The sequence below is a fragment of the Alosa sapidissima genome, chromosome 19, assembly GCF_018492685.1.
Source record: "Alosa sapidissima isolate fAloSap1 chromosome 19, fAloSap1.pri, whole genome shotgun sequence".
Classification (NCBI taxonomy): domain Eukaryota; kingdom Metazoa; phylum Chordata; class Actinopteri; order Clupeiformes; family Clupeidae; genus Alosa; species Alosa sapidissima.
The window spans coordinates 13,668,764-13,696,326 of NC_055975.1; the positions used below are offsets into that span (position 1 = coordinate 13,668,764).

At 42.2% G+C, this 27,563-nt stretch overlaps 1 protein-coding gene across 1 annotated transcript in view; it reads right to left on the reverse strand.

Moving 5' to 3' along the window:
* Positions 1–9,397: 9,397 nt before the first annotated feature.
* LOC121693563 (XK-related protein 6) overlaps positions 9,398–27,563 on the reverse strand; it is a 31,535-nt gene continuing 13,369 nt past the window's right edge. The window contains exons 2-3 of the mRNA XM_042073095.1: positions 13,706–13,902; positions 9,398–13,322 (exon numbers count right to left, since the gene is read on the reverse strand). Of these exons, the coding sequence (XP_041929029.1) occupies positions 12,361–13,322; positions 13,706–13,902 (1,159 nt within the window). The 3' untranslated portion in view covers positions 9,398–12,360. The remainder of the gene's footprint in view (positions 13,323–13,705; positions 13,903–27,563) is intronic.

The following is a 27,563-nucleotide window of genomic DNA, read 5'->3' on the forward strand; positions in this document are numbered from 1 at the left end:
ATGTTTGTATAGATACATTCATCAGTGTCCTGAGAGAAGACAGAGATCTTGCAGTCAGAAATTGGATTTAAGGTTAAAACATGTCAGAAAAAAGAAATGTCAAAGGGGTTCTAAAACAAAAGAATATGACAAACCCAGTGACAAAAATGTACTCATTATAAACGTTGAGTCTCAACAGTTGAATAAAACATTATATGGACTCCAATATTTCGGCATGGACTCCAACATTTTAGGTGTTTTCTTTAATGTCACATACTATTTGAGGGCAATATCTAATAATTAAAATATCTAATAATTAATATGGAGTATCTGACAAAAATTGGAATCAAGAAAACTGTATAGGAAAATTGTGCGCCACAAAAAATGGGTGATTGCAATGCATTCCAAGTTTAATAGCAGAGGGAGCTCCATAATCACACAGCAAGGTATAATATATGAATATGGTTGATTTAGCGCTGCACAAGAACCAGATTCAATGCAGTTCTAGACAGGAACAATTTTATGGTGATTTTTATGTCACCCACTACTAGGCACCCTGACATAATTTAAGCATTATGGTGGGCTTTGAGGGACAATACAACCAGGTCTAAAACAGCAAGGTTCAAATAATCCATAGCGTAAAGTTTTCTGTATCAAAGCAATGAGTAAACAGCCTAACCCTGCTATAACCTTTCACATTTCCTATTGCACCAAGTACATCTTTCCCATGCAAGTTTACACAGACGTCTTCACTATGTTTTAGTATTTTTTTTTAAACAAAATGAAACTATTGAAACACTGACATTATGAATTTCAATAATTACAACGATGCAGTCATCATGACAGCAAGATATCTCATAAAATCATATACAGTTTGGATTGTATACAGGTTCTGGACAACAACATCACACAACCCTAGCAAAAACACATTTCATCATTATTCATATATATATATTTAGTTCTTTGTTTTAACATTCAAAATAAAGTCAAACTGTTGGTTGGTAATGCAATAAATTCATATAACCAATCAATCAATGAATAAATACACTTATTGGGGGACATCCTTTAACACAACAGTAAAACAGTCCAGTTACTGTCATCCAGTTTAGCAGGACAACAACTATAACTTTTTTAATCAGAAGACAAACATCACTGAGTAAAAGCCTCAACATCTGCCATAAACTTAAATGACCTGGCTCGTTTTTGTGCTAATATCTTCAAATGGAACAGCAGAACAGCCTATTCTGGGGTCCATTCACATAAAGAAGATGGGTCATTTAAAGTGATCTATAAAGATAAAATTACATTTATTCCCAATTTCACTGACCATTTATAAAATAAAAATGTCTAATGTGTAGTCATCTAAGTATTGATATTAGCACCCCCCAAAAAAAAAAAAAAAAAAACGTTTCAAATTCACCACGGAAAAATACAAGCTTTGAAATAAAAAATGAAAATGAGTAGAAATACTATCCATGCCATACCCTTTGACAGTAAAATTCCAACTCAATGCATATTTAACGCATAGATAATGGAATGACAAAGGACTTCTCCATGACTGTCTCAGGCAACAGTTAAAAGGGAAGCCAGTAATTCAGTAACTGGACTTGTTTATAGTCCACACAATTATAATCAAATTAAGGAAACAACATTATATGATCATAAGTCATAAATAAAAAATAAAATAAAAAAATACACGAAGGAGTGGGAGCATCACCCTATAGCAACTCTTTGAGTGAATAACAAGGTAGGAGAGGAGAAGAGAGAGCAGTGGGCAGAAGAGAGAGCTAGGGTGAGGAGAAGAGAGAAAGAGAGGAGAAGAGAGAGCTAGGGTGAGGAGAGAGAAAGAGAGGAGAAGAGAGAGCTAGGGTGAGGAGAAGAGAGAAAGAGAGGAGAAGAGAGAGCTAGGGTGAGGAGAGAGAAAGAGAGAAGAGAGCTAGGGTGAGGAGAAGAGAGTTATAGGGTTAGAAGAGAGAAATAGAGGAGAAGAGAGAGCTAGAGAGAGGAGAAGAGAGAAAGAGAGGAGAAGAGAGAGCTAGGGTTAGGAGAAGAGAGAAAGAGAGAAGAACAGTGAAATGAGACGTCAGCTATAACAGAGTATAGCAGCTCTTGACTAATTGACATAGAGATCTGTGGAAGCGCATGAGTCTCTATGTTCCTCAGGAGAGGACAGAAACATACTCGTCCACAATGAACGTTACTTTTTCACTATACATACAAAAATAATACTTGTGATTGCACTTTTAATTGTAACATATAGCCCTTGCTTGACCATAGTATGATCTGTATAGCTATTCGTTTTATTTGTGTGACTAATTATCAACCAAGTGCTTTCTGATAAGAAAGCTTTAACTTCTCAGTAAGTCTCACATGGAGTTACATATAGGAACCCTATAGTTCATTTAATAAAGAACATGATGATACCTTCATAGTTTGATTAGTTATTGATATAAAAATAGATGCTTGAGGGAGGAATAGCACTGTTGGACTGACAGCACTACTTTGACATGGACAGCCAAGTGAGGAGCAGTGTAAGAGTGAGAGTGCTGACATGGCTGGAAAAGAGGAGGTAGGCCTAAAGGTCTGACCAAATCTCTGGTCAAATAATGATGCTTGGTGAGAAAGGGTGCTCGTTAGCCCTGGAGGGTGGACAAATGACCAGGGCATCAGTGTAGTGACAGATCTGAGCTATTCTGACAATAATGCATGGCGCAAAGTTTACAGACTGAAAACCGCGCCTCACGTCATCACCCGTCATACCAAGGTCACAGCAAAGATGAATATCACGGTATCTGTAATGATATCAAAATGCTATTGTTCTGTCAAAAATATATTGCACTGAGTAAAATATCACTTTATAGCATTCAGTCTTTGTAGTATATTACATATTGTACAGCAAGTAAGAACGTGCATTATTGGATTAGTGATGAAGGATGGTTGAATGGATAGTTCCCCCTGACAGCTGAGGTGATTGAGCTGTTTAGAGTACTGTAGGATGATGCCCCTCTTCTTCTCAAATAGCATAAAAACTTAAAACACAAAGCAAAGAGATACTGCAAAGCATTCATCAAAGGTACACTCCAAAGATGCAGTGCTCAACAGAAGTAAAGGACCGAGGATGACATGACATTGTGCATTATGCAGTGTATTCCGTCATGAGGTTTGCATTTACATTGGAGAATTGTATGGTCATCTAAAGATATCACACTGATAGATGGTGACAAAGTAGGAATGAAAATGGCATTTTCAGATGGCTTTGGTATTAGGTGGCAGGTTTGGTGATGTACCAGAACCAGCTTAATGTGACACACTGGTGCAATAAAGAAAAGCCCTGACCATGTGTTTAATCATTCATTAAAAAATACAGTGATGCAAATTCCAACAAATACAGTCATAGATGTAACATGCAATAATACAATAAATATCCAATGAGCAAAAATACTTCCTGCACTACTTAAAGAAAAAATAGGACATTTTGGAGGTGCCCTCTTTATTTAACCACACATCATTGCTTAAGACGAATACTGCAAGAAACAGAGCAATGCAATCATATGTGTTGTTTCATCTCCAAATGAGAATTTCTGAAAATGTAAGATGATTCTCAAAAGACAACTGAGTCCTAAGGCATTCTCTGCCTTAAACTGACACTCTGTGGGCCTGTGCAGAACACTGTACTATTCTTAATGAAATAGTTACTGAAACTTATAAAAACTAACGTTCACAGGGTCGAAATGTAGACATCAGAGTTTAACTGAGAAATTTGTAAATACAAATGATATGGAGTCTGTGTGCATTGGTCTTGCATGTTAAGTATTAATTCTGCTGTTTAATGAGTTATGTTGCCTTTGTCACCTTGACCTGGTACTTGTTTGACCTGGAGCCTGTTTACATACAAGACTGCATTGACAGTCAAGTAAAATAGATTTCTGAGCAGGAAATAATTGATTGCATAGTTTTGGAGTTGTGGTTTTGCATCAAGACAAAAAAATACATATGAGATGTCTGATGAATCAACAGTTGTCTGCATTGAACTATTTCTCACCAACACAAAAACCGATTGGAGAAATTTCAATTGATAAATTTCTTTTGCAATACATTCCCCTTTGGGCATACAGTTACAGCACCCCGCCACATTTATTGGCACCTCTAGTAAAGATGACCTAAAAGCTGTATTAAAAATAATAAAATAATATTGGTGTTTTACATTAGTTTGACAATGAAAACAACGAGGAAAAAATCCAACCTTGAAGGGAAGCTTATTCTGAAAAAATGTTTTGACAGTAAATATGTGCCACAATTATTGGCATCCTATCCCCATCCTACCTTTATATTCAACTTCTTTAAAGGCGCTATAAGCTATGTTGGGCAATGTCACTTCTGTTGACATTCAAACAAAACAGAGAGCTAGCTCGCTACTCCCTCCCCCTCCCTGCGTGCAATTGAAACTCTTAAATGTGCATCTTGTCGGTTATTGGCTGGAACACTGTTTGTTATTTTTGGTGGTGCAGGGGGGTATTCCAAGAGTAAGTGGTAAACTTCCTACAACAAGAGCCCTATCAGGTTTGTCACTAAACAGGGAACAGGCAGCTAGCGGATAGTGAGATGTTTGCTGTATGTGACAAAAAATGGTTTAGCCTAAAAAAACATGTGACATCGCTTAGAGCACCTTTATGAATTTTAAAGCAGTAATTCATGATTTCCTGTTTTGTTAAGGTATACAAATTAGGTCACACAAAGGTCAAATATCCAATTGTCATTCTTCAACACCGAAGTACTGAAAATACAGATAATTTACCCCATGCCTTAGAATAAGTATGGTGGAGAGTCTGTGATGTTCTGAGGCTGTTTTTAATCCAAAGGCCCTGGCAAACTCAGCTTGAGCTTAAGAGTAGAATGCACAAGAGGACCTCGGAACCTGGACGATAAAACAATGTAAAGTGGAATACCCTCAAATCCCCTGCTTTGCATTCCTCAGCTTTATGAGACAATATAAGAGAAGATTAAGAGCTTTTATTGGCAAGGTAGGCTTTACAATGAATTAAATACAGGGGTGCCAATAATTGTGACGTGTGTTTTTGTTAGAAATATTTATTTCCTAATTTAATCTTGATATTTATTATTGATTTTGTTTCTTCTGCTTCCCTTCAACATTGGAGTTTTCCTCATTGTTTCAATGTGAAATAAGATAAGATTATAATACCTTTTTACTCATCTTACCAGGGGTGCCAATACATATGGCGGTCACTTTAATAGTTCTTATTCATCATTTGTACATCTTATTTACTGATTCTATACAAAACAAACATGTTACACATGAGATCTAATACAAATCTTGCAGACTTTCACTGCAGATTTGGTCTACAAGAAAAGTATATGGAAATAACAGCCAAACAGATTGGTTAAAAACCAAGCACATTCAGTTCTCTTCAGACACGCCATGCTAACCTTCACATTGTTTGAGAACAGAAATGAAGTCTGTTCCAACAGTCATGCATACTATACAGTATTCTTCACACACTTCACATACTACTTTTACCCAGTTATGTTTTGTGCTCACCCAACCAAGTGCAGTTGAATGGAGAACTTAAACAACCAAGACTAAGCTTAACAATGGTGGTGAGCGAAACTAAACGTGTGTGTGTTTGTGTGTGTGTGTTTTAAGTGTGTGTGTCTGTGTGTTTTAAAACCCATCCCCAAGAGTTTGAGTTACAAGAGGGAGAGGATTAGAGTTAGGACTGTGGTCATGGAGCTCACAGCAGAAGCATTTACAGTGGCATACAGACGTTTGGGCATCTCTGGTCAACATGTCTTTTACTGTGAGTAGTTAAAGTGAAGATTAAGTCTTAAAGGCATACATTTTTTTTCAGAGGTTGGGGTATTATTTTGTCATGTACAATGTTTAGAGTAACAAAAAGGAGGAAGCACCATGAAAAGGTTGGGCACCACAAGAGATTTAGTCTTTCATATAGGCTACTTTTTTTAAAAATGCCTCAGACCTTAATTAGCTTGTTAGGACTATGGCTTGTTCACAATGACCATTAACAAACCTTTATAATACCTTAATTCCTTAAGCCTTGTCCCTACAATCAGCAGCCATGAACTATTCTACGCTGCTGCCTACACACTGGAACTTATATAACTCTTGTCCACAAAACAGAAGAAGTATAAGAAAGCATTTGTAGCCATTTCCTCAATTTGTAAGGTTATTATGAAATGGCAGTTAACAGGAACAGTGGAGATGAAGCTGAGGTCTGGAATGCCAAGACACTTTGAGATAACTGCATGCAGGATTGCTAAAGGTAAACCAAAACACCCATTTGAGTGTATAAAAATCCTTCAGGCAAATTTAGCTTCCTCTGGAATGGTGATGCACGGTTCTATTGTGTAGCAACACCTAAACAAATATGACTCATGAATGAGCCATCAGAGGGAAATCTGATGATCTGGTCGATTCGGGTAACAAATCCCATGAATTAGGCTAATGAAGCTAAAATAGAACATTTTGGCCAAAAAGGTGTCTTTGGAGAAAAAATGAATTACATGAACCCAACTACAACAATTAAACACAGGGGGAGATTGATTGCTTTGGTGTTATGTCAAAGTCAGTGGCGCAAGGAACATTTCACTGGTAGAGAACTAATTATTCAATACCAACAAATTCCAGAAGATAGCTTCTATAACATGATAGTGATCCTAAGCACACCTCCAAACCTACAATGTCATGCAAGTGGCGCAAGCTAAAGGTTTTATTGCCCTCACAGCAACATAATCGAAGATTTGTGGATAAACCTCAAAAGTGCAATGCATGCAAGACGGCCCAAGAATCTGACCTAACTAGAGGCCTTTTACCAGGTGGGAATTGGGGAAAACCTCCAAAATAAGAATTGAATTGAAAGACTCAAAAAGCTACAAAAAACATTTACATGATGGGATACTGTACTAGCCAACGGGGGTGTTACTGAGCATGTACTTGCAAGGTGCCTACATTTTTGCCTCAGGTCATTTCCCCTTTTGCTATTTTGCGACCCTTAAAGATGAAAATAGAAAAGTAATCTTGTTTAGCCATTCACATTAACAGAAATGTTGACCAAGGGTGCCCAAACGTTAACATGCCACTGTATGTACATATCTATTTTTATTTATTTATTTGTTTGTTTTATTTTTTATCAAAAAGCAATCTTTACCAGACAAAATATATACACAGAAGTGAAACACAATTTAAAAATTTACATTAACAGGTACAGGTATTCCAACCCCTATGTACGAGCTGAATTTGTTTTCAGAGTTTTCATCTATATAGATCCAACTACAGTAAGGCTTCACAGGAACATATCCTACGGCTAATACTAGTTTTGACAAAAAAAAAGAGGTTTGACTTTTAGCACCTTGACAGTGTTGTTCCCAAATGTTTAGGAATAGAGTAATACTGGACATCTGATAACAAAGGCATACGATAAAAATAGGCGGTGATGAACATCATTTTACATGTGGTAAATGAGTTGTAAAGCATGAGTGAATATGTAACCTACAGGAAGAAAACAGGATTCATGGTGCTTTTGAAGGAAACATAAGCAGGGAACATGATTTAGAAAATCTGCCAATTAGGCTTTATTTTACAATTCTACACTTCTACTATCAGGCCCTATGTGCAACACATAGAAAGACTGAGGCAAGTGAGGAGAATGGGTGTAGTGGAGAGGCAAGGTGTTCATCACGGGTGTAAAGATGATTACACGTTGAACCTCAGAAGTTGGAGAAGTTGGACACTAACAGCACCAGGCGGATATTTTAGTGAGATTGCACCACATTAGAACAGCTCCATGGTGGCACGTTTGGGTGACCCAGTGAGCACCTTGGGAGTAGGGTAGCTACATGGAGGACCTTACACACCTGAGCGCATAAACCTCACACTCCCTCAGGTAAAGGTTTCCAAACCCCATGACATGGGGAAGCACAACAATACAGTACATGGAACAAAAAGAATAATACAAAAATATAAAAAACTTGTAAAAAGTTCAACTCATTTCAACCATGGCACAATATACTTTTGGCAAACTTAAGGAAACATAAACTCACTAAAAGTACATGGCATCTCTTGATTCATAAACACAGAAATTAAACACAGTGCTAACTTCTCACTTTTTTTCAAAAAGCAAAAGACAGATGTGACAGCACTTTACTAGATGGAAAGACAAAGCAAAGGTGAATACTTCTATGCTGCTGGCTGATGTCCAGTATTGCTTTATCTTTCCAGTTATCACCCATGTACTCAGAGGACAGTCAACCACATCTGATCCTACCACACATTAACACAACATGCTAAAACTGCAATACTGGAATGTACTGTTTATCAACAACTGCTTCTCATGTTAGTACGTCACGCCTTATTAATGTACAGCAGACTGGTTGTCTTTTTGCCTTGAACTGCATTGGCACATCAAAAATACTGGCATTGTTGTTGGCTGAACTGGTTGCCTTGGCGGTCAGAAGCACCGACATTAGGGAAGGCACCACGGAAATGATTCTAACGGGACGGACGAGGACACAAAAGGCCATGTCTGGAGTGTATCAGAGTTACTGTCGAGATCACTGCGGCAGAGAGCTTTCAGTGACACATTCGCTCATTGTTCAATTATTTTACAGTGACAAGCCATCATTTGCAAAAACAAAACAAAACAAAACAAAAAACCTTCCTTTCCAGAAATGAGGGATTCTATTTACAGGATAACACAAAATCTATAATGATGAAAATAACTTCAATGAAGGAAATGTGGAATAGTGCTTAGCACTACTACAGCGCAAAAAAAACAAAAAACTATTATCTCCTGGATTTCTCAATGGAGACATTGTTTAGAACGGTAAAATGCATGTTCCACTGTGACTATATCAAGATGCACCAAGAAAGAGTGGAAGTTAAACCTCTCTCTCTCTTTTATCTGTCTATCTTTGAGTATTTACTGTACGAGACAATACTAGGCGAGTTCAGTTAGCAGACGTCAACATCAGCATCTCTCTGCGAGGATGCGATAACACTGTCATAGTTGTGCGTTGTTTTACAGTGGGAGCAGTGTGGAAGGTTCTGATGAAGGCAAACCAGTCACAGTGTGGCAGCACCGGGGACGGGACTCCAGTTCGTCGGAGAACAGGACAGGACACGAGATGCACCATAGGACCTGTCGGGTCGGCACACCAGGCAGCCAACTGTACACTTTTTTTTTCTTTTCTTTTTTTTTTTTGGTGCAGGTCACTGAAGATAATTTGACTTTAAATACATCTTTACAATGGGAGATTCACCTGTCTGTACCAGTAGAAACAAAACACAGCACACACACACACACACAACACGGCAGAAACGGGACCAGGGGAGGGAGACAATCACGGGCCTGTTGCAGGTTATCACTAATGAGGTCAGGTTGAAGATGGATCGAGAGATGTGTGGATTTTCTCTTTTTCACTACACATGATAAACCCATGACCAGCCCCTTCCATTGCCATCTCCACCCAGGCCGTTTCGGTTCACCACTTTTAAATAGGACACATAAGAAGACAAGTTCAAAATGAGTCTGCACGACAAAAAACTCTTTAAAGTAGGAATCTGCGTCAGAATACACCTGTACCACAACCTGCCGTGGGGGAGGGGCTAGCAGCAACCAGGAATGAGCCGAAGTGATGCAGAGCCAGCGTATGGAGGTAGGAGGGGAACAAATCCCTCCAGGTCATCCCAGCGGCTGACTCTCTCGCCTCCCCCGGCCCCCCCTGGCAAGAAACCCCTCGCCCCAGCTGATGGAAGCAGAGTGGAAATCTGCTCATGGTGACATTAGGCAGGCACAAAGGCTCACAAGCTGGCTATCCCTCACCTGCTGCACCCCACTAGTTCAAGTTTCTGAATCAGCCCCCCCCCCCCTTAACCCCAGACAGGTTTTCAATCAACACTGTAAATTTGATATATATTTTTGTTCTTATTTAGATTTGACAGGAAAAAATAGGACTAAGGTACAGTACAACACACCAGCAGAAGCAGCAAGGCATGCCCTTGCATAGCTTGCACTACTTTAAAAACTTAAAAGTGTACTTTACTAAGATGTAGAGTGGTGAAGCCCAGCGCTACACTGGGAGCTCTCAAATACACTAAAGGGAACAGCAGGTGAACACTTTGGAACACTGATGACCCTAGGCATCAGAGATTCCCCGTTGGAATATAGCACCATTTGATTCAGTTTGAGGTACTGTCATGGCACCTTGCAGTTCGTCAGATATCCCCACACATTTGGTGACAGGGGCCAAATGCACTTTTTGTCAAAAGTGAACAGGTGCATATGTAAGAGCGACGTCAACCAACCAGGTTATGTTTTGGCTTGTTGGCGGATACTACCAGTGGCAGTGAGCCCTGTGTGTGCCGGGAGGTTGGAAGCTCCACAGAGCAGACCAGGAGAGCAGAGCACTGTAGTCGTGACTCTGCCAGTGACTCTGGGTGCGTTTCAGGTATATTCAGGCAAAGATACACATCTACTATTACCTCTACTTAAAGTTCTCTTTTAAATATTCACACATTTTGTAAATGAAAATGAAAAAAAAAAAAAAGTACAGTGAGCATAACAGTAATGAGATTGTTTTCCCTTTCTGAGAGCTGATCATGCCAGAGTTCCCCTTGAGAACCCATGACATGCGTTTGCACCTTATGAGTTTATTACTTTAAAAATGAGCCCAGTTTCCATACTTAGAACCGAATATGTGACATGGCACAGAACACATGGAAGAGCCTGGGAATGATGGAGAGGACACAAGATCAGAATGGAAGGTCTTCATCGAATGCTGGGGGACTTCTCTGCACAGTGTTAAACAGGGGCCTACAATGTGCTTTTTCTTAGTTTGGTTGCTTTCAAATTAATTAATGTCTGTTGTTGCTTTCAGTTTTATGAGAGAAAATAAAGAAAGCCCTTTGGTATGCAAGAAAAGAAGTTTTGATATGAACTAATAATCCCTCATCATACAACTTTATGTGCCATTGATTTAACATTGTGCTTTCTGTCAAAGACCCTGCTTCAGTACATTTTAAAAACATGTCAGTATTGATGTAGTTTTTCAATAAAATTAAGTATTTTATATGTATTTTGTTCCGCCTGATCTCTATGGAATGTGCTAAGGGAGAAATTATTTTTTAATTAAAATAAAAATGATTAGATTAAGAGCTTTGTCACAAACCCTCTATACTGTTCAGAAGAGATCTGATAAGTATAGGCATACAGTGCAATCATGGCTTAGGGCCAGGATTTTCTAAAGCTCACATCTACTGTGCTGAGCTACATTGAAAAATAAACTGGAGATGGTCAGTTGTGCCACATATAGTTATCAGTGATCTCCATTTCACTCCAGAATGATATACTCTCGGAAACAGGAGGGTTTATTAAGGCAAGCAGAGATAACGCCAGTGTGATTTGTCAAAGAAGGGGGGAATTTGGTGAGTCCTCAGTACAGGTTTTTGTCCTGTAGAGGGCAGTATTGACTTCACAGAACAGCAGGCATCCTGCAAATTTGTGCTTTCACTGAGAAGAAATCTACCTCCATACAGTTTCTTGGCATTCTGGGGTGAACACATGATATCTAACAGTTGTATGGATCATTTACTGTAGGTTATGCTGTGCTGGGGGCCCACTCAGTTAACGCAAGTTGAGTAATGGGGGTGTGTACAGACAGACCTTCTGTGCTGCCTCCATCATTCCCACCGAATGAGCTTTATCTGGTTGTAAACATCCAATATCACAGATACACAACCAATAAGGAACACATACAAAATTCCTCCACCAATCAGGTGAACACATACAACCCTCCCTCCAATCAGGTGAGCACACACACAATTCCCTCACCAATCAAATGAGCCCCTACAGACCCTCCCCCCAATCAGAGAAGCACATACAGAATCCTCTCCCATGCAGGAGGAAACAAACTGTATGACTGCAACCCCCATGAGAAAGAGAGAGACATAGCTCGCCCTGATAGGGAACCACATATGTCTTCTTAAACACAGAGACCTCAAAAACACAATAATAGACTTTACATATAGAAAATATTTACACTCACAGTTACCCACAGGGAGAATGATAAAAAGCTGTCTGTGCAACACTTCTGCAACATGTTTTCCCTTTTTTCACCTACACAGAAGAATCACATAACTTGAACTTGAATGACATTCCATCTTCTGTTTGGCACAGAAAAATGAATACCTGTCACAGAAAAAGTATAACTGCTTGATAAAAAATCAATTTAAAGAAAATGACAGAGAAAGAGAGAAAAAACTGAGATTGGCAATTATAAATGTAGACAGAAGACAGACAGAGAGATGGAGAGAGAGAGGGGGGGGGGTCAGGGCGAGAGAGCCGGCCATCACAGGGAGGACTCGTACTGCAGGAGCTCATAGAGCAGTGGCCCGTCCCTGTACCTGATGCCCACTGCCGTGGGGGTGATGAACTGGAGGATGTTTATGGTCCTCCGCAGCCTGCGGTCCACAAAGTGCGCGTCCCACGCCGGGTAGCGCTTGCGGGGCATGTCGATTTTGATGAGCGGCCCCTCTATTCGGTAGTGCCGACTGGAGCCCGTGGGCCGCTCGGGCGAGCGCACCTGGAACACGGGCAGGCAGGTGTCAGTGGCCTCGTCCTCGTCCGTCTGCACGCCCTCGCCGCCACCCATGGAGCGTCGGCTGGGCGTGGCATGCGACGGGGCCATGGGCTCGGCCTCGGGGGGCAGCGGCATGCCCCAGAGAAGCTCGGCGCAGCACGAGCCGTCCTGCAGGCGCACGCGCGGGCCCATAGGGTGCAGCGCGCCGTAGTACAGGCCCATGAAGAAGACGCCCGAGGCGAAGCTCATGTAGACGCCGCACAGCACCGGCACGGCGTACGAGTCCGTGGTGGCCGGGTCGCGGTACGCGTACCACAGGCAGGTGAGCACCGTGTTTTCCGCCAGCACCAGGAAGTAGTAGGACACCATGCGGTAGCGCGTCCGGCCCTCTTTCACGTTGAACCAGCAGAAGATGTAGACGATGCCCACCACCATGTTGAAGAGCACCTCCTCCCACTTGGACATGCAGAAGTCCGTCCCGCCGTGCACCACCCAGAAGGCCATGGCACACCAGTGCACCACCACGAAGATGCCAAAGTAGATGTGGAAGATGGAGGCGAACAGGGCGAAGGAGAGCACGCGCGAGGAGATGGTGAACAGGCGCCAGAAGATGTGGACGAGCGCGCCACGGTAGCTCATGCTCTTCTTGTCGTCGCGCGAGTCGCGCAAGAGCTTGTGGTAGGACGCCAGCACCCAGGCCAAGGACATCAGTGATGCCACAGAGGACACACCTACAGAACACAAAAAGACATGTTGGTGAACAGGGAACATACACAGCAAACAGATTTATTCATATATCAATTTATATCATTTATTCATATTTCAATTAATGGAATACCTTGACAATTCACACAAACATGCAGGTGCTTGAAATGGATGATCAGACTAATTTTACCTACTGGTCTGACATCTCATGGTGACACATGTCAATGTAACGTTTAACACATTAACACATTACTCTATCCTCATATTATCGTTATCGTGGTCCAAGCATCATGACAGCATCATTTTATTTTGTGATTCCCACCCCTATGTCCAGCCATTTCTTACATATGTCCAGCCATTCTCACAAAGAACAAATCAACGTCATCAGACTTGACAGGTGCAGACTTACACTGCAGGGTCTCGGCGCGGTTCTTCTGGATCATGATGCTGAGCTGCAGCACCAGCTGGGGGGCGCTCTCCAGGAAAGTCTCCAGCAGGCGCAGCATGTTGACGTCAGCGTACTCGTACATCATGGCCCAGTAGAAGCGCCGCCGGTGCTCCTGTTGCCGACGGCTCTGGATGCCCAGGTACATGGTGCGGATGTACCTGTGGACGGGGAGTGACGAGAGGTCAGAGGTCATCAGGATCAAGGTCAAGGGTCCTGTGTGTGTGTCTGTATGTGTGTGTGTGTGTGTATGTGTGTGTTTTAAAAGCCATCCCCAAGAGTTTGAGTTATAGGGGGGGGGGGGGGGGGGTGGCAGAACAAGCAGGTGTGACCTCAGAGAACATTGGCACAGAACAGAGAAATCAACCAGAGAGAGACTGGAGACGTGTGCCTGCATTCAGAGTTGAACAAAAGCAGGTGGGAACAAATTAGCGCTAAAACACAGTATAATGAAGGCCCTTTAGATTGTAGCTTGCAGATACACTCCAGCAGTAAAACGGCATAAAGAAATCCCTTAATATCCCATAAGCCCACGCTCATTAAAGGTGATGACACCAGAATATGCATCATCTGATCTCAGGAGTCCTCAGATCATCACACACTGACAGCGGACCTTTCCCCTACTTCTCACCTCGACTCTGTTCAGTGGTGCCAGCTCAGTGGCTGCGAAGTCCCAACTCCCACACCCTGACAGTCTGGCGTTATACATGAGAACAGCAGCGTCTCCCTTAGCATCACCATGATTGCGGACACTGTATTTAGAAAAAAAATCGATATACATCCACAAAAATGTTTCTTTTGAAAAGCTGCCATTTCTCTATACATTTCTACTCTCTCCTCTTTCTGTATCCTTAGCTATACTTCTACTTCTACTCTCCGATACGCTCCTACTCTAAACCAACATCCCACTCCAATATTGTTCATTTGTGTTGTAAAACACCTCCACAATGGCATACACATGTGCTTTGAAAACGATGTCTCCTGGTAAAGCCTCGGACAGCCACACACCTCAGGCAGTACCAGCCCCACACGCTTGAGTGTGTTCCGGAAACTCACATCCCCATTCTCGTCCCTGTGACGCTGGCCAGGAGATGTTCCCCCCTGAAGGAGAGACGTTCCTCTCGGGTTCCTCCGCTCCCCAGAGCCGCACCCAGCTGCTGGAACACGCACACAGCAGAGCAGGTTGCTGAGGGAGGAATCCACCAGACCCATCTGCAAACCCTCCACCAGTGAGATGGAGCGCAAGCCCGCCTCCAGCTCGGTAGGCCAACGACGGAGGAGACGAGTGGGTCACGTCTGTGAATTATTTATGCGCTAGGAAAACAGCTCCAACAGATGGAAGTGTGAGAGTACGAGACGCGCACATTATGCACTCACCAGCACATTTGTCACCATGCAACACATGCGAATGGAATGTACAGCCACACTAGTAATTTCCACCTCAAACACAAACACATGAATTCATCTGTGTGGAATGCACGAAAGGCTCCACAGACCTAATTTACACTGTTTCTTACAATTTAGCAAATTAATGCTAAATATGTAGGGGATAATTCATATTCTCTACTGTAATTCAACTCCTGAGACTAGACTTATATCTTCTGAAATGGAATGATAAACCATACAATGTCATTGCTGGCATCAGAAACAGCTGATAATATGTTGTTTACTACAAGGTACCCACATCTCATCAGTAGTTAATCATTAGCACTGCGTGAGCTGATGCAATATGTAAGGCTGACTGAATTACAGTTTTTGGGTATATCGGAAACTGCATTACACAAGTTACAGTTAAGACTAAGCACAGCTTCACTTTAACTATCAGAAAGGCTCATTGTGGTCCTGTTAGCTAAAACACATTTAGCCACAGCTTAGCCACCATCAGCTGTAGGCCTGTCAGAGGCATAGCTTCAGTATTGGCAGTCACAGCTTTGCCACACTGCAGCATCAGAGGAACTGCTGGGAGGGAAGGCTAAGTCCCCAGCAGGAGACCTGGACTTCTTATCTTAATGAGAACAAGAAAGAAACAGTTAATCAGACGGTTCACACAGGGTTTTCCATCTCCGAGCCTTTGTGCCCCTACAGGGTGGCAAAATCTCCCGTTCAGGAGAGATTATGGTGCAACAGGAGCAGGGGAAGTGTATGTAACATGTCAACATTTGTAGCCAAGGCCGCATGGACTACACTCTGCTAACATAGAATGGCAGAACTTGTAGCATTTAGAGAGCAAGGGCAAGAAAGGAGCGGAAGTCGACTACAAAATGCCATTTCATTATAATTCTTTGGTTGTTGATAGTAGCCAAACAGATGAGCCCCTTCTGACTCAACTGTACTACAGGTACAAGGCCACAGTGTATGAAAGTGGAGGTGGCTGAAGTCACGGGCCTGATGGTCCAATGCGGAGGAGAACTTGAGTAACAGGACATCTGATGAAGAGGAGGGCTGCAATGACAGCCACGAGGATGATGAAGAACAAGAAGATTTTGAGGCGTGCTAGCAATTAGGTGGGAGGGAATTGAGAACAGCATGGCCACTGTCACTCGCCTCCACGTTCTGTTCCCACTCTTGTCTGACCATCTTTCCAGTCTAGCAGATTCAGAAGGCCCACTCGAACACGTCGTACAACGTCATGCTGTCGCTACAATGACTTTACAGACACATTTTCCACTCACGGCCTACTGCTAAGGACATGACACAGGCATGAAGGACATTTGTGTGTCATTCTCAGCCTTAACTCCTACTGAACATTTGCCGCGGTTTCTTTTCCCCCCTCACAAACAGGAGCCTCAAGCTTCCCTACATTTCACACACAAGCGACTCCGATGAGTAAGACATTTTTCCATGGCCAGCTATGTCATTCCAGCTAGGAACAAAGCCTGAGGATCCGCAAGACACCCTGTCACCGTCCGATAAGAATCACAGCTACATTGCTTCACAGCAGGGTAGGATATGTAAGTTCTGGGCAACTGATAAAACTCAGTGCTTAATGTTGTTAGCATTAGATTTGATCAAGGTTCAAAACATTCTAATTACACTGAATACTCCTGCATATATCCCCGAGTTATATGCAAGGTAGGTATATTTCAAAACCTTGCAAGGTCTCATAAACCATACACAAATGTCCATATGAGATCTAATGTCATCTAAATAAAAAACATTAATTGTATTGTGAAACTACAGTTATGTGCAGAATAACAGCAGTGTGTTTTAAAAAATTGAATAAAGCTCAAAATCCTTAGAATAGCTGTTAATTCCATAATATCAATGCATTGGGAACACTGCACATTCAATTTCAAATCAAAACATGACCAAAATTGATCAAGTTTGTGTTATACCTTTACAGAAAGTGAAGAAAAAGGAATGTTAGGCTGTTAAAAAAATAGCAGTGTTTGCATTTTTCGTTACAAACTCAAACATTTACTGTATAATCTGAAAAATGTCTCAAGATTTTGCTTTACTTTGAATCACTGCACTAATATCTAGTTGCATTACCATTATTTCTGAGAATTGCTTCACATCTGTGTTGCATGGAGTCGACCAACTACTGGCACCTGTGAACAGGTATTCCAGCCCAGAAGGATTGAATTACATTCCAAAATGTAATTCAATCGTGGAATGCATTGATATTATGGAATTAACAGCTATTCTAAGGATTTTGAGCTTTATAAAACATTTTAAAACACACTGCTGTTATTCTGCACATAACTGTATAACCAGAGAAAGGATGCTAAGGAACTTAAACAGCCCATTGGGAGACATTGAGATACATCCTTTCTGTGTCTCATCTGCGCCATACCAATGTTGCACCATCTTGGACCACGATTTCTTTTTAATTACAACTGCTTTGACATCAGAAAAAAGAACATGATGACATTTGCAGCTAGGTGACAAGATGTCATACACCAACAGCTACATAGACATACTGTGGAATGTCCATTATACACCTACAACAGGCATTGCTGTGTTCTTTTCTTATTGTCTGTCTTACATATCTGTTTAATTAGAGATTAATTATTATTGAGTGACTGAGCAATATTTTTTTTTCTTAACAATTACAGGCAAGTGAGTGCACAATTAGCCGGTGATACAATGGCACTATTCTCCAGCTACAAAAAAAAAAAAACAGTAAATAATTTAATCACTTTGATTAATGCTGCCGGCACATTCAAATGGGACGGAGCCCACCCATTTCATTTTGTCGCCATAACCGGCATAATTTCATCATCCATCAAATGAGGAAGTGCTTTGGACGTGTTTCCCCTGTACCGTTTGATGGCGAATGCAAACGCCTCCCACGGGCGCCAGTGCCATCAAAGGCGCGAGGCCTCGTTTGCATAATGCTGCTGACAGTTCAATATTTGTCAAGAACTGAGCCGAGTGCCAAAGAGAAAGCCACAAAAGCCCCTCTACAGCAGGATGATGGACACCAGCACGAGTGTGCACACATCTCGGACTCAGCCCCAGCAGGCATGTGACAGACACACACTCACTTGCGTATGCACACTTAACAGTCATATGATAGACAGGCACAGGCGCGCGAGCACACACACACACACTCAGATGATAAATAGAGAAACTAATAAATTAAAGATAGGGTCATTCATAATAGTTAGAGGGGGAATGTGGTAGGAAGAGTGATGAGTCAAAGGTGTAGTGTGGTGTCAGTGTGTGTGTGTGGGAGAGAAAGAGAGAGAGAGCGAGAGAGAAAGAGAGAAAATGTGAAAAGTAATCCGAATGAGACTTGGAGACTACAGGGGGCTAGTGAGAGGCAGAAGAGAGATAGCAAGGAGGAGGAAGTGAGAGATACAGACAGAGAGAGGGAGAGAGAGAGAGACAAAGACCCAAGAGATAAACAAATCTCAGAGCACACAATGCAATTTTCTGGCTCCATGCCTCTGGCTGCCCTGTTCTCTCTCAGTTTTTCTATGGCTCCCTCCCTCTCCTCTCTTCCTCCTCCAGCCTCCACTCACTCACTCACTCCCCCCCCCACCCCTCTATTTCTCCCTTTTCCTCTTCGACCTCACCACAGGCTTCCGTTTTGCTCTTTTCCGCTCCTTCATCGGAGAATAAGCGCCTTCATTCAGCTCCCACCGAATCTATCCATCTTAATCATCCCTCCACCGCCTCCTCCATGCTGAGCAGTATGTAGTCCAATCAAAGGAGGAGGTGGAGGAGGAGGTGCAGGAGGAGGAGTCTGTATGCCTGTGCCTATGTGTATTTAAACACACACACACACGACTCAAGGGAGGACAGCCTGGTGTTCACCAGTGGTGATGCTTCTTTCAAACCACCGTGGGTTGGCCACGGCAAGATATGCTGAATTCTATTCCCCCCAAAAAGCACAAGCACGACCTGCCTCCCCCATTTATATGGATGTTAACTTTGGTCTAAATATTATCCAACAGCTTTAGCATCTCCTCCCATCTTTTTCTCTCCTCCCCTTTTTCATGGTGTCTGCCTCGCCTTTTGTAAATCAAAGCCAATGATCTGTGAAATCAATCAGAGCGCCTGCAGACTCCTCCACCTCGGCCGAGGGTGGAGGAGTTGCTGGTGGATGATGACGTGCTTCTGGTCAAGACCGACTGTGTGTCTTAGGGCCTGTGGCTACAATGCTGCTCTTGGAAGTCCCCAGTACAGCCCAACAACCTGGGCACAGAGCTAAGTGTTAACCATAGGAGAGGACAAGCTCAGTCACAGCTGCTGCAAAACAAAATCATTCCAGCATAAACAATCAGTCATTTCAAATTTAAAAGCAGGCTAACAGTCTCTTGTCTGTCTCAAATGCTGCTCAAAGAATAAATGTTGTAGACTTGGAAATGGGTTATGCCAATGTGCTCCCACAATCTAAGAGAACATGAAAATTGCCTGACTTATTTCCTTGTCAATGATGATTGCTGATGTGATATTTTGTCTTATGTGCGTTAACTGTGAATTTTACTTCTCATTTGACTCATATATTGTACTCAGCTGTGTTCCAGGGTTAAAGAAAAATAAGTGATTCATCTGTAACTTTGTTAAATGGCCCGTGGTGGTGAATTCATCTCCTGGAATAACTGCAATCGCTTCAGAGGAGATCGAATATCTTTGCTGAGGTGGCCACGGATTGAGAACTTGAAAAGCTGACGGCTGGAAAAGGCTGACGGGAAAAAAAAGATACTGCCAACAGTCTTGTTTGACTGTTCTTTCTATGATCAGTTCATTCTCTCTCTTCCATTTCCCTCCCTGTTGTACTTCTTTCTCTCACAATCCCTCTCTTTTCTTTTTCAGGCCCAGCAGACATCCACCATTTTCTGGCTATGTACCGGAACCTGACGCTGCTCATGAATCACAGAGTGCCACGTTTGTGTTTGTACAGTGTGTCATCCAAGTGCATCTGAGAGCATCTACAGAACACTCAAAGCACAGCGTGTCTGGCTTGGCTAATGCACTGCTGTGTCCTCTAGTGCTTTGCTTGACCGCTGTGAGGCGGTGAGGGAGATCGCTCCATCTCAGGGACAAGTGAAGGAGAATCCGAGGTGAAGAGAGACGAATGTGTGAGAGACTGTCACGCCTCCGCCATCTTTTTCAGCAGCCTTGAGCTTGGAGAAACTCTTATCAATGAGGTGCCCTTGGCTCTGCTGTAGGTCTCTTACTCTATCTGTGGAAGCTAAACACTCCCATTCAGATAAATAACAGACAGAATAGACAGTTGGTGAGCATCAAGGATGCTAACAATTAGGTTCCAGTTACTAGTGTGCTGCTTCTGCCACTGCTCGGCTACAGCAGAAACGGAGAAAATATATCAGAGAATGATCATTTGATGGCAATAATCACATTAGCACAGAAAGTCACTCTCCCATTCTGTAGATTTTTTTTTATTATTAGTAGGAAAGGAAAGAAATCCTGAGGGAACATGATGGAGGGAGGGAGAGAGAGAGAGAGAAAAAGGGAAGGAGAGAGAGAGCGCTTTAAGCAAGAAATGAATTAATTTCCATTCACAGAGAAACCCCTCTGCCAGTCGTCCTTCTGTGGAGATCAGTTTGGCGTCTCTCCCATGCTACTTCCCTTCTCTCTCTCTCTCTCTCTCTCTCTCACTCCATCATGTCTTCCTCTTACTCTTCCAAAATGCTCGGAGGTTCCCCTAGGCACAAATCCAGTCCTAGTCACTCTAGCCAAACATGAAAAAATCATTAGGTATGTGTGTGCCTGTGTGCATGTGTGTGTTAAAAAGACAGAAAGACAGTGTGAGTGTGTGTGTGTGTGTGGTATACTCATGTGTATTGGGACAGATGAAATGGTGCACTTATAGTAAAGTGCTAAATATCACGCTGCTCTCTCTACCACAAAAGCATGTTTTTGTGGAACACCATCAAACAGGCGCAATGCCCACATGGGGAGGAAGTGGGCGATTGAGCCATTTCATGGCTGGCCTGTCAGCTCAGATCGGCTCTGCTGACTTCAGCACTCCTCCAGCAGTCCTCCGACACCACGGCTAGACCTAGGGGCTCCATCTCGCTTGTCTGAGTGCGCTGCTCATTTTTACTTGTCAATGCCCCATTTCCCTCCACACACACACACACACACACACACATACTGTGTGTATACATACACACACACACACACACACACACACACACACACACACACACACACACACACACACACACACACACACACACACACACCTTTCCTACACACACACACACCTTTCCTCCACACATACTTTTCAGGCTACTAACATACAGGCTCATATAAATCTGATGTGTTAATATAAATTTTCATAAGCATTCAACTGACACGTACAGTACAGGCTGTCATACTGATAAAAGTAACACATACAAACACACACACACACACACACACACACACACGCACACACACACATATCCATCTTGGATGCGTGCACCACATTGTCTAAGTGATTTAACTGAATTTCAGACTGTTATTCTGTGATTGGCTTCTCACCACAGACTTTCATCTGTGTAACACTCCACCAGGGATCAATAAGCTATCAGCCAATGTGTCAATCGCCAAATTAATTGAAAGGTCATATACCAAAAGCCGCCTCGCACAGGGAGCCCCTGTGTAATGAGGACTTCCTGTCACTTCAGTTGCTTGGCACCTCCGATAAGCATAAGGGAAGTACAGACAGGTATAAGCCGGGATCAGGCGCTGAGCTGTTCGCCAGGACTGACAGAACACAGCCTCCCGTATGGCTGAAAACAGGGAAAATCAGCATCACCCGTCATCTGCCAAAGGAGACTCTTTGGATGCTGCACAAAGCAATGCATGAGGTGCGTTAATAATGTCTGGCAAATGATTACAGATGCCACCTAATAAGTAATACTTCGTAATGCATGACTGATGAGGTCTCACTCTACAAATGATTCAGAGCACACAGAAACGGATGATATTTGAGAGAGATTCACTTAAATGTTAGAAAATGATCAACGGGCTTAACTACAGTATAACCACTATTTTGAGAACAGGTAGACTGTAAACAAACTGCTGATAGCATACAGTCTGGCTAATAATGGGACATCTATAGCTTATATCAGGGTTTCTCAATGTTTTTGGTTCCAAGGACCCCTTTTGGGGGAGAAAATATTCCGAGGACTCCCTCATAACCGTAACAATTAAGCATGTCATTTGTATTCTCTGAAGTTGTGGACAGGTCCACTATCCCATGTTTTGGCAGATGTGCAACTTCGTCTTTTGTCAGTTTTGGATTTTGTATCACTTGACAACATGGACTGACTCAAACATTTCTACACATTCATCAGCTAGCTGGCTAACAAATAAGCCAAGCTAAGCAGTAGTAGGAATGGTTCTTCATGACCTAAGTTTTATGGGTGAAAAGGGGCATCATCTGTAGATATTAATTTTCAAAATGATAAAACTCAACTTTATAATTTCAAGGGGTCCCCAGACCCCACTTTGAGAACCACTGGCTTATATCATCTCTGTAAATATTTCCAATCTCATTTCCATTTTGAGCATAAAATCTAAACACCTGTTTTGCTGGATGAATTTGTCTGTGTGCATTTGAATGCTGCTTTGTTAATGCCTACACATTCCAATGCCAAGCTGGGTTCATCTGAGGTAAAAAGAGAATGTTAATATTTTGTTCCTCTTCATTGAAAACATGTGCAGGGAAAGATAGGGGGTCTTACCCTAACATCAAAGACATGCACATAACCTAGCTTAGTGAGTTTCCAACCTCTCGCAGCTTCATAGAGGGTATTCCTCTCTCTGGCACTCAAGACAGTTCTTCTCCATTACACTCAATATCTAACAGGTGATGATGTATGACTAATGAAAGATGACTACTGATTGTGTGAGTGGTCCCGCTGTTACACTTGAGGGATATGTTGATTTTATGGCTGGCATATTTATTCACAAACAGTCGTTGGTATCTTACACGTGCCTAAAACACCTGATGAGGAAGGTGTAAGGTCTTAATTCAATACCAATGCACACATCTACAGTCATCTGACCGCATCACAAGTGTACTATGGCAATGTAAACAAAACTAGACCCAAAACACAGCTGACAGAGGGCCTGAACAGAGAGGAAGACAGAAATGACAAGTGTGTGTGTGTGTGTGTGAGAGAGAGAATTTGTGCATGTGTGTGTGTGTGTTTATTTATGAGAATGTAACAGGCTCTCACCTGACTCACCAGTTACTTAAAATAAAAGATAAATAAATACCTAAGCGTGATAGTTGAGGTCTATCTCAGTTATAAAAATAATGAGAACTAACTGATAATATTTACTACTGTATAAAATATACTTATGAGTTTATTTTCTCTCACTGTTCATTCCTCTAGCAGGCCGCTTACTCTGGGCAGCATCCTCCTTTAGTAGTTCTGCAGGTTCTACTACCATCATAGTGCTTTGTATTGTTTTGCTTACGAAGCACACAGATGCTGAGTCTCTACTTTTATCTGTAAGTTTGGCTGTCAGCAGGGGTCTTAACACACCTCTAGACTGCCTACAGCAGTAAAGCAGTTAGGCTGTTAGGTGTTTCAAGGTTTCAAATAAGACATAAGAGACACAGCCGCCAGTTCCCATTTTCAAATGTGCAGTAGGCTATTGCATTTCTCTGGGACAAAACATGGATGCTGCTGACACAACTTAAAATATTTGTTTTTACTTTATAAGGACTAAGGTTAAACTAGCCAATACATAGGACAGTTACGTCTTTGGAACAAATGAAGGGAAAGACATTGATGTTAATTGTATTTTCAAGTTATATGTGAAGGTGTTTTAGTGTATTTGGAATATGCCTTAGTTCTAGCCTGGCTAACACCAGACAGATTGTCAAATCTCAACTGGGGACATTTCACTTTAGATTTCCAAGGGGCATAACCAACAATGAAATTAAACTTAAAATGGTACATTAAACTCTAACATTTTTTCCAGAAGTACAGCAAACACATCTTTCTTGGAAATGAATGTTTTAAATGTACTGTAGTTGTTAACTCAATTCCAGAGGAAATACACGTCCATGTGATTTAACACTGACTCTATCAGCTCAGCCATTGGTTGTGTTGAACAGCACTAACTGTACTCCTCTGTCCTCTGTCTGTCATCATATAAAGCCCATTAGATTAGATTGGATTCAACTTTATTGTCATTGTGCAGAGTACAAGTACAAAGACAACAAAATGCAGTTTGTGTCAGAAGGGAAAAAAAAGCAGAAAAGTGCAATGTGACAAAGTATAGACAGGTGGTGCATAGACAGGACAGGATATATAGTGCAGTGTAGACAGTAGTATACAGTTGGTTTACAGAAGGTGGTTTACAGTAATATAAATATATATAATATAGGTGGGTGGTCACCAGGATGCAGAGCTAGAGTTCAGTAGGGTGTCAGCCGCAAGGAAGAAGCTTCCTCTGAGCCTGCTGATTCGGGTGCGGAGAGACCTGTAACGCCACCCGGAGGGGAGTGGGGTGAACAGTCTGTGGTTGGGGTAAGAACAGTTGATAATGCTGCGCACATTACGCAAGCATTGTTTGCCCTGGTTGGTCTCAAAAGAGGGGAGTGAGGAACCGGTCGGTACCATACTGTGACCCAGTTGGTGAGGATGCTTTCGATGGTGTAGCGATAGAAGTTCACCAGGATCTGTGGCCATGCCAGATAAGCAGTTATAATTGGTTCCTGAGTTTTTGGTGATTCAGAAATCAACTTCAATGGTTAGGTCTCCAAACGAAGTTCAAATTTGCTAGCAGTTTCGTCTGGGTTTACCATGCAGGTTACTTTAGTTCTGTTTAACTCAGCAAACTCAATTGCCAAAGTTTTCATCCCGAAAAACTCAAGCTATTTCTGCTTAACTGAAATGGCAGATTCACTGCGACTCTCCTCCTAGATATCTGGCCTCCTGCAGAGTCTGGCTGCAACTTTAATTTAGGAGCCCCCAAATCTACTTATTAAGCCCTTCAGGAGGAGCATTGGAGTATTAAAGCCAGGTGCCTTTGTAAGGAGCTGAAACTGAAAAGTGTGGAATGGTGTAGCTGATAGACTGAGAGCTCTGCACTTCTGCTCAAAGCATACCTATAACTTATGTAATGGTACATTAGACAATTTTCAAAACGCACATGAGAATAGTCTTCCTTCAGTAACTTATGGCCTCCTTACACCAAACAACTTTAACACGATTTGGGAAAGATTCTTGAAAGATTGGAGTCTTTTAACTAATGCCCCCCATTCAAGCTATACTCAAAAGACTACACTCTTTTAAGAATCTTTCCCAAATCGTTTCAAAGTTGCTTGGTCTAAGGAGGCCATTAGTCATGATGGAGTCAATTCCTGGTACTTTCTCATTCTGTAGTCTTTTTTATAGCTGCTTTGACTGGGCCTTGGGTTGATCGAAAACTCTTTAATCATGTTAGTGAATTTGCATTTCTCATTGTTAAGTTACTGGATTTTCAGCTTTTTCTCTAGCATGACCTTCAATGCCTCTGTCCATGTTGACTGCAGTTCATTGTTTCCAATAGCAATATTTCAATTTGTCTCCAGTACTCCTGCATAGGTCTGTCATTGCGCAGTGTGTATGTGAGTCAGAGTAGTATTTTCATGTCAGTTAGGCAATGTCTTTTTGCACCTTGTTCCGCTTTACTGCAATGTTCTCCATGTGTTTCTGTATATCTATACTGTATATTCTTCTACACCTTCACCTTCATACTTAGTCGCTTCTGGAATCTCGCTGAGCGTGTTCCCAGCATCCTCTTATTACTTTTTGGCTTTTGGTCTACAAGGCCCCATGGCTCTTTCCATGGTTTCTTCTTCTGTGGTTTATTCAGGACTGTTTATAACTCTCTCTGTCTCTACTTAACTGTTGTGTATAAAAGATTGTGGTCACTTTGTCTATAGACCTGTATTCTTAAGTATCTTGCACTGAATTATGTTTTGTTTGTATATTACATGAATTTATTGTGTACAAAGCTCATTTCTTTTATGGCAGTTATGTTGTATTCAGTAGCTATAGTCCTTAATGTGTGTAGCTGTAGTCTGCATAATATTTCTCGTTTTACAAACCCTCTGAACCCCAACCTTGCGAGGTGCTGTGTTAGCGTGCTCGCCCACTCGCTCAGTCTAGACACAGTCACACAGCATTAGCAACTCCTGGTTCTGAGGCCGACTGCGGGTGACGGGGAACCGCGCTGCAACTCATATAGAGAGGAAATCTTTAGGGATCGCTCACAGTTTCCTACCAAAGCCTTCCCTGAGAAACGGCATCAAAGAGGATCTCCCCGCCACGCTGACAAGAGTAAGCATACACACACACACGCACTTTCCTTCTTCGTGGGCAGAAAATATGTCTTTCTTCTTTGAGGATGTGAAATGATATGTACACATGTGGGAGAGAATATTTGATGAGCTGAATACTGAGCCCCTATTAAGGCACAGTGGGTTTAGCTTTTCTCACATCAAGTGGGAGGATGTCCGTGGTGATTAAATGCACTGTGAAACTGGCAGTATAGAGGACTCCTGAGCTGCAGGAATCTATACATGGTTAAAGATTAACCGTAGCTGTGCAAATAACCTAAAAATATCTTAAGTTCATCAATAAGCACACGCATGTTAATGCCCATCGATTGGGATCAAGTAACAGTATCTACCCTAAGACACTGACTCTGTGCTGAATCCAGAGCTACTGAGGCTGGCGAATTATTTAGAGATGCAAATATCTTTGACCAGATGCCCAGCACATTGGTTGATTACACGTCATTTAGTTCATCTAAATTGCTCACTCCTACACATTGCACTGATTTAGTAGCAGGGTAGTTCACTGTGATAGTCAGTCCCAAGGTGCAGCCTCCACCACAGACCCACCAGGACAGAAAGGAAGGGAGAGTTACGGAGAGAAAAGTCAGGTGAGTCAGGAAGCCATGATGGAGTGACTGGAAGGAAAGGGGGACATGAAACGAGTAAAGCAACAGACTTTGTGAAGAGAAGTAAAGGTTTGGAGGGGGAAAGCAGGCCACAACAAGGAGGGAGAAAGTGTGTGTGTGTTTGTGTGTATGTATGTGTGTGTGTGTGTGTGTGTGGGGGGGGGGGGGGCACTTACAAGATACTCGCTCCAGAATGTTAGCCACTCAGCTCTCAGCTTGAGCAGTGTTTGGCCGTCGGGCAACTATAGCAGAACAAACAGAAAGTAATGGGGGAATGATGTGACCATGGAGTGGGAAAAAAGGAACACATAAAAAATATAACTAAAATTATGAGGTAAACACAAATCTCTGGGTGATATAGGGGATTAGAGGGAATAATTATGACAATGAACATAATAAAAAATATTGACAAATACAACAAATATTGATAATAACACATGTAACA